The following is an 8,476-nucleotide window of genomic DNA, read 5'->3' on the forward strand; positions in this document are numbered from 1 at the left end:
GTAGAGGACGGAGGTCAGTCAATAGCATTTATTAGAACTTCTACTTTCTTTGTCACAAGCAAAAGTCTGGTTGTGGAGAGCTCCAAATTCAAGCATCCAGAGTGTTTTTTGTCTCCCAAAAGCTACAACACTGAGAGCTGCAGAATGGAGGCTCCTTCATATAACAGCATTTAGTATGCCGATGCCTTAGTTTGGGTTGGTTCCTCTGGTCCCATGCTGCCAAGTACTTTAGGCATCATTGAAGACTTCTAATTCCTTATGCCAAGGAGTTCATTTGTAAAGCTTCTTTCGGGCACTTAACAAAATGAAACTCCTAACCCTGCCACAGTAAACTTGTTGACGAAACAGCTGTGTGTGTTCTTGCTGCTACAAAATGGAACAAGAGGGGGTTTTTTTATAGAACAGGTTAATTTTGGGAAGAGTGAACGAGCAGTGATGCAAGTTGGCAAAATGGTGGCGGTATTTTGGCTACCTAAGCAGTGTCACTCACAGCCTGAGCATTTGAAATAGAGATAAGGGTGTGAATGAGCCAAGGCAGCTAGCAAGAGCTTGGGGGTGTGCCCTAAAATGCTTTTTCCCCCCCCTTTGAGGAGGAGTTTTCTCAGGAATCCAGTCCTGGGAAGCAGGTGCCGCCCATGTACAGATGTGTACTGTGCCATTGTACATCACTTCTGGGGGCTGGCCAAGGGAGGGGGAGGCATACACAGCCTTCATCCACCGCAGCCAGATGGTGAATGAGAAGATGGAAGAGTCCTGCTCTGTTCAGCGCTGGCACAACCTGCTATATTTATGCAAAGGCCTCCAGTCATCTGCATCAAACAGTGACATAATTTATTTACATTGGCAGCTCATTCTGGGGGCCGCTATTTGGACTCACTGCAGGGACCGAGTGCTTGCGATGAAGGCTTTGCTAAGCGCAAGTCCTTCGTACTAGCAGTAGCACAGTGCTTACATCTGTGTATGCCAGTGGAACGGCAGCTCCCTGAATCTGCATTGGATAGCCATTCATGGACTCTCCTAACTGGGACCAGGACAGACAAGAACAGGATATTGTAAAATAAATCTGGATGCAGTTTTTATATCCGTAGGGATTTGCAGAGCGTGCCGGACTAAGCAGTCTTACGGCTCTGTCAGACGTCTGAGCCCACAACAAAAAATAAAATAAAAAATGAAGTAGACTTGAAATGCTCTTCTTGCAGAAAAGAAGGGTGGGTATGATGTTTGTGGGTCTGATTTCTGAGCACTGAAGTTTCTCTTGGCAGGACTGGCCAGTGGGAGGCAGGGGCAGTGCCATGCCTCCACTCTCCCAACAATGGTGCTGCTGCCATCTGCGGTAACAGGAGGTGGTGGCATAGATAATGGTGAGGTTGGGCCTGCTTGGGTGTGCCAGCAGGAGCGTTGGGTTGGCTTTGCATAGCCCTGCCTTACCATCACCCTGCAACGCCCCTGCACTATCCTGGTAAGCAGCCGCCGCTCCTGATTGGATGGTATTTCAGTGTTAGGTCTTCAGTTTTTAGTTGATTAATCGGAGGAATCAACTGGGGGGGAAATAACAGCATTTAGAGAGAACCTGTTAGCATATTCAGAGCTTTTGACAAAGTTTATCTTTTAAGCTATACAACTGTACTGCAAGGCAGTGGTTTCCCTGCTGCCATCTAACGAATTTCCGACAGAGAAGTGATTTATACTGGGCACTTTTTGTAGATAAGATGCAGCGCTGTACCAGCTCTTGGATTAATTGGGGAGAGATATTTTAAGCACTATATTCTTTTTAAAATGTGAAGCTACCCAAGCCATGGGTGGCAGGCCCCATCGTAGAAGTGGCATTCCTCCCTCTCACACATGGAATGGAATGGGGCCTGCCGTGACAGGAATTTGTATCATCTGAAAACAAAGTATGATTCCTTCATCTGTAAATGTGTGCAGATTTCATTAATCAACTAAAATTCATCCACTTGGTCAGCTGAGAGTTCTTTAATCTGATGGCACCCTGTTGGCTGACTGAATGACTAACTGACGGGAAGAGAAATATTCAGATTTTTAGAGAGGGAGAATGATAAAGAACCGTAACTAAAAAAATGTCTTTTTCAATCACTGTGGTTCCTCATTATTTTTAAGTGGCTCTGTATAAATCTGAGGAAAGCCTGCTCCCTAGTGATGACAAAAGAGAATTTCACAAGTTAAGTTTCTTAGCGATCTGGAGATAGAAAGTAGACTCTCGCTCATGAAAGCAACAGATGGGCAATTATGAGTGGTTGCCCTTTGTATATTATATCCTAGCATAAGTTTCCTCCTTTTCCATCACCGATGTTATTGAGCGGTGTTTGGTGAATTGCTGCAAATTTAAGCTAGGCAACATATCCACACTAGTTTCACAATTATAAGACTTCATTGTCTCTGCTTATTTTTTAAATGGCCAGGGTTGGGTTGTGTGGGGTAATTTTTACTCAAAAGCATGCAGAATTTGGATTTTCAAGGGCATAAAAATTGATCCTTCTAGATTTTTTTCCCCAACTGGGTGTGAACGGTAGTAAATATCTGGGGCCATTGAAATGGCCAGGTAAAATCTGAGTGAGATGATGAGGTATAATTGACATGAAATTAACTTTGGCAGAACTCTTAGTTTTTTCCTTCAAAAGTGCAGATACCTTTGAGGAGTACCAATCGAAGTCTAACCCATTTTCATTCTTAGGTGCCTCTTACTTTTATAGCCCATGCCACCCCTAGGAGCAGGGCCGTCTTACCCATAGGTGCTAGGGGTGCGGGGCACCCGGGCACCGGACTCTCAGGGGCGCTAGGCTGAGTCCAGGGCCTGAGAGTTGAGTCCAGGGGAAAAGCCCGCCCATCAGTCGGAGCACCGCAGCAGGCTCTTCTGCATCGCGAGTTCGGGGGCGACCAAGCCAGTGACATATTGAGGTGGCCGGCCGGCTGGCTTGCCCTCCTGCATGCCTGGGACTGGGCAACCTGGGGGGGCACTGGGCAGATCTTTGCACCCTGGCGCCACATATGCTTAAGACAGCCCTGCCTAGAAGGAGGAGGAGACTAGCTGCTTAGTCCAAAATCTGAGCTATGTCCCATCATGTGGGCCCCTGCCCCCCCCCCCACTAAAGGTGGGCAAAATACATTCACAGTAATAGTTATATTAGGAATTGAAGGCGAAGAATGTTAAGGTTGGATGGCTGGGGAGCCTCCTTATTCCAAGTGGAAGCTTAAATTATTATTATTATTATTATTATTATTATTATTATTATTATTATTATTACCCTGCCCATCTGGCTGGGTTTCCCCAGCCACTCTGTGGCTTCCAACAGAATATTAAAATACAATAATCTATTAAACATCAAAAGCTTCCTTAAACAGGGCTGCCTTCAGATGTCTGAATCATTTGGGGCCACGAATTGCCATTTTTTGACACAGTTTAAGCTTGATTAAGTTGCCAGTGGGGTTGCCCTTTCTCTATTGAAAGGATGGAGGAAAGAACTACTTTGCGATGCTCCAGGAGAGAGAGCATGATTTTGGAGTCTGGAGCAGCAGAAGGTACACAGCCAGGGACCCATTCCTGTGGAACTTGCTAGCACAGTAGAGCCGGACCTTTCTGCTTTTTGAGGTTCATTTAAAGACCTTTCAGAAGTATACACTATGAAACGTATAGAACTGTTGCTGTTGGTGTTTTAATTGCAATGTTTTAATTGTTGCAAACTGCTTTGGGTTTCCTTATTAAAAAGAAGTTGGTGCATAAGTGAAGCGAATCGTTTTGAAGGCGACTCCGCCGTACGGGGAAGCACACATACAATTCTGATCCGTTTATGCTGCAAACTGGTGAATCTGTAACCAAACTGATTTTTGTCACCCAAATATATATATCTGCATGCTCCTTTCCACAGGGGTGGTGGGCTTGGCCTCGTCCAGGCCAGCGCAGGCTTTGGCATGCTCACGGCGCCCATCATGGAGCTCCACAACCAGAAAGGCTACTTCCTCCACCATGTCATCTTCGCCTGCTGTACCCTCATCTGCATCATCTGCATCCTCCTCCTGCCCGAGAGCAAAAACCAGAACCTGCCGGAGAACATTCCAGACGGCGAACATTACACCCGCCAGCCCCTCCTGCCGCACAAGAAGGGGGAGCAGCCTCTGCTTCTGACAAACTCCGAACTCAAGGATTACTCCGGCCTCCATGATTCGGCCGCCGTGAACGATGGAGTGGCCGAGAGTGTCACGGCCAACGGGATGAAGGCGATGTAGCTGGCCGGCTGGAGGAGAAGGCACTTTTGGTGTGGCAGTGCTTTCCACAAGAGGTTTACAGACCAGTGAAATTAAAGGGACAGATAAATGGGGGAAATGGACTCTGCTGCTAAAGCCACTTCTCGTAGGAATCTTTTGACTGGGGTGCAAATTGCTTTGGAACTAGTAATGGGGGGAAGTGCATCCTCAAAGCAACTGGCTGGAGACAAAACTGCCTGTCGGAACTTTTCTTTTCTTCCTGCCATGAAATGTTTCTATTTATTTTAATGATTCTCCCCGCCATGAAGCACTTTATTCCCTTTTCTCCTTTGTTGACCACAAACATGAAGCCGCGTTGTTCTCCGTAAGAGCAGACATTCCAAGATAGAAATCATGAGATTCGTTTTGCTTTTTATTGTCTCTTTGTGCTTTTGTTGGAGGAATGAAGCATCTCCTTGCTGCGACAAAGAATTCTTTGACTACTGATGTTTTAGGTTCAACCAATTTTCTTTGTCTCTCCAGATAATCCAGTCCTCCCTACCACCACCCCGACTTGCAGTTTACCTACTGTATAAGTGTGCATACAAAGCTCTCACTTAAAATTCCAACTCTGTTCTAGGCAGCAGAAATAGAGTTTGGTTAGGGAGCTGTAGTCTGTTTTTAAAAAAAGCTGTTTTCTAAACTTGAAAAGTTGCAGTTTCAAGCCTAAAAGAAACCACTGCACAAGCAAACTACGGTTTTTCCAATGGAGATCAGGCATGTGGATTTAAAAGAGGAACGTGTCTCTTTATAAGGAATTCTTACAAGTGTTTATTAATAATAATGATAACAACAACAACAATAAGCAATTTCAAAATTCGGTACTCAGTGGTAAACAAGGCTTTACCTAAAGTGGTTCTGACCTAACAAATGTTCTAGGGACTATAAGGTAGTGCTTTTTCTATGAGAATATTTCCAATTTGGGAAGGGAAAAAGATGGCCAGAAGGGTTTAAGACTTGAACATGCTTGGTCCAGAAGTGGCTAGACTGGAAAGTTCTGTCTATCCCAACACTGACTCAGCTGTGAGCCTTCCCTGTCCCCCGAAGACTGATTTTAACGGACTAATATGAGCGATAAGCTGTAAATGAAATGATATGATAAATTAATGCTTCAGATTAGGGGAAGAGGAGATGGGGAGATGGGAATAATAAACCAAACAGGCTCTTTGGCTGTTTAATGGAGACCAGAGTGGTTTCCTTATGAGATTTGTAATAGTGTTTTTCCAAGAATAGGTTTGCATATTATCAGCTGGCTGCCATTTTCCAACGTGAAAGCTTATGGGAAATGGCCACTTGAAGTGCACCAAAATAAAAATCCCAAGTGCTCTTGTAGGATTTCTCCTCCCCTCCCCCCCCCCAAATGAACAAATGCATTGGCCCCCATATGGTTCACTTGGCTGAAAACAGACGTCCCCTGATCCTAAATGTATTTAGACACTGAAATTCAACAGAGGTTGCTCCTGCTTAAAATGGGTTTAGGATCAGGATGTCAACGAAGCAAAAAAAAAAAAAAAAAAAAGAGCAACCCACCAACAGCCCTCTTCCTTCCTCTTCCACCAAAAGCTAGCAACGATTTAAATGTTCCTAACACAAACAGATGTTGGCTGCTCAAGCCATGTTTGTTGCGCAAGAGCCTTGCAGAGCCAGCTTTGTGCAAGGATGTTCTGGAGTTGCGGCTACTTTGCTTATAGTTAACTATCCCCCTTCCCTCCCCTTCCACTCAGACCATGCATTTGTGATTGCCCAGTGGTACAGCCATTTAAATGAGTGCAGCAGCCAGATGTGTGGTGACGTGTAGATCCATCCATTTGACTGTCACTTTGTTTGATGTACACCTTGCATTTGTGGGTGAAGGAAAGGGACTCTTTTCCCCCTCGTGTGCTTTCCTCCCTGCCGTGACCCTTCTTTGCTCTATATATTGTCTGTTAACTTGCTTGTGTTTCTTCTTCCTTCCTCTTGTCAGGCTGCCTTTTGCGTTCCTGCGACCAAGCCCACAAAGTGGCTTGTCGTGCAGCAAGTTGTGCAGCGTCTCAGTGCTGGCTTTTTGCTAGGAGGGCAAAATTGGCCTGATCTTAGAGGCAAGAATGTATGTACTTGAGAAGAAAAAAATGACGTTGTTGTAAAGCTGGTAACTTTCACACAGAGGATGAGACACTCGGGGAAATCTTTCTCAAGCCCCGTTGAGGCACAGACAACAACACTGAATAGTTCAGTGGTTTATATATATATATATGTGTGTATAATTTCCCCCCCTGAAGTGCCACTGCTACATTCACCTGAGTGGGACTTGAAAAAGTGCGAGCCCCATCTTTCTTACACTCTCTAATAAACTGTCTGGCTTCAACCACAAAAAGGCCATTTCTTCCTCTCCATTCTTCTTTTATGTCGAGACTATTACAACCTCGCAGTGACAAAATAAGGCCTCTTTGAATTGTGCAGTATTCATGTGCCAAATTTGTGTAACGCCTTTTATATAATGCTTGTTAGCAAGCGACCTATCAGGAACATCCTAGCATTTCAGTAAAATCTATGACGTATAAAATTTTTTCGTTGTTTTTAAACTAGAGTGGGGCCCTGAAAAGCATTTGAGAGAGAGGCAGAGAGAGAATTTGGTTATGGACGTGCAAAAGTTCCAGGCCAACACACAGCACTTTTGCAATCCTTGTGGTACAAAACAGATTTTTAATTCCCCGTCTCTGTGCATATAGTCTTAGAATAGTGTAACGAATCATGTGGACCACATGCCAGCCTGTGGAGTTCATTGCATTTTAACGCCATTAAAGTCTTTGTTGTGCTCATTTCTTTCGCCTGCTGCGCTTTCTACTTTCCTGTTCTGATGTGATGCTCCTTAACTTTACAAACAAGCAAAAGCAAGAGAGAGGGAGTTTCTCAACATATTTAATGGACTGTGTAAGGTGATGGGTTGGTCTTGGTGATTCTTTTTTTAAAAAAAAATTACATAAAAATTAATCTTTCGATTTTTCTCCCCTTTTATTTATATCGTTGGAAATCTCACTTTTTGAATCGGTACTTCGCATTTTGTTTCCAGCTTATTTTACAGTTTTCCCTCGGTCCAAAAGCAAACGTTCATTTCCCTTCTCAATAGTACTTTTGTTGAAGATACTTCAAACATTATTTTGATGGCGTCCAGTACCTCACGGTGCTTAACAGATTCAAATCAGCCTTTGACGAAGGGACAATATTGGCACTAACTTACCATCCAAGCAAAGAGCGCTGCTGAATTCGCTGCACTACGGTCCTGTATAACTTGTGAAAAGTACTTCTCTACTGTGCCCTGCCAGCTGCTCTGTTCTGGAAGTCTCAGGCAACCAAGGTTTCTGGAAGCCCCAATATCTCCATAGCATGTAGCTGTACACAGTTCACCACCTAAACCGGTTGCAAGCTGTTACAGCCTTGCCATAATGTGATGTTGACATCTCCGTAGGAACCAGGAATTTCTGGACTGCCCCGTTGTTAGCTCCTCATTCGCAAATCCTTTGTGTCCTTAAGACAGGCCTGTCAGCTGTGTATCGAAGCTTGTCAGCCATTTGAGTTGGCTTTCTGTTTTCGCATCTAGGCCACAGTCCTCATTGTGTGGGCCTATATATGCAACAAGCATGTACACACTGCCAGGGGGTTGGAAGTCTGACAAGCCCATCGTTGAGGAAACACTGGTTTCCATTTCACTTTTTAAGGCTCTGCAACAGTGTACAAGCGAGGCAGGTGATGTTTTGTGGAAGGTTGTAGGGGCACCGTTGACCACAGTGTGCACATTGTTCTGTGAACCGCCCTGAGACCTCCAGGTATAGGGCAGTATCTAAATTCAATAAATAATAGTAATAATAATTCAGCCTGCAACCAGTAAGTTTTGCACTTACTGCAAACCTGTTTTGAGCAGAGATGAAAAGGAACAACTGTGTACATCACAAGCCTTGGCCGCGGAGGTTGGGGAATAAATAAATAAAGCAAGCATCCTCTGTTGCACCATCTTCATCTCTGCTTAAAAACAATCTTCCACCTCCAGGCTGGTCCTGGTCAGTTCTTCCTTAGCAGAAGAAAGGCTGTTCAAAGATCACCCTCATACGAGAGAGGGAATCAGATCATGCAGCCATGCCTTCATTGGTAGTGTTTGTTGTTTCTTCCTTGTTCAGATAGTCCCCTTCACAGAGTCAGTGAACATTAAAATTAATAATTTGACATTGACCAGATATCTGGT

At 44.5% G+C, this 8,476-nt stretch overlaps 1 protein-coding gene across 2 annotated transcripts in view; it reads left to right on the forward strand.

Moving 5' to 3' along the window:
* Window positions 1–7,058, forward strand: part of SLC22A23 (solute carrier family 22 member 23) — a 95,955-nt gene extending 88,897 nt beyond the window's left edge. For both annotated transcript variants that reach the window (XM_028737834.2, XM_028737835.2), the window contains one exon: window positions 3,885–7,058. In XM_028737834.2, the coding sequence (XP_028593667.1) occupies window positions 3,885–4,242 (358 nt within the window). In that variant the 3' untranslated portion in view covers window positions 4,243–7,058. The remainder of the gene's footprint in view (window positions 1–3,884) is intronic.
* The last annotated feature ends 1,418 nt before the right edge of the window (window positions 7,059–8,476 follow it).

The sequence above is a fragment of the Podarcis muralis genome, chromosome 8 (assembly GCF_964188315.1).
Source record: "Podarcis muralis chromosome 8, rPodMur119.hap1.1, whole genome shotgun sequence".
Lineage (NCBI taxonomy): Eukaryota > Metazoa > Chordata > Lepidosauria > Squamata > Lacertidae > Podarcis > Podarcis muralis.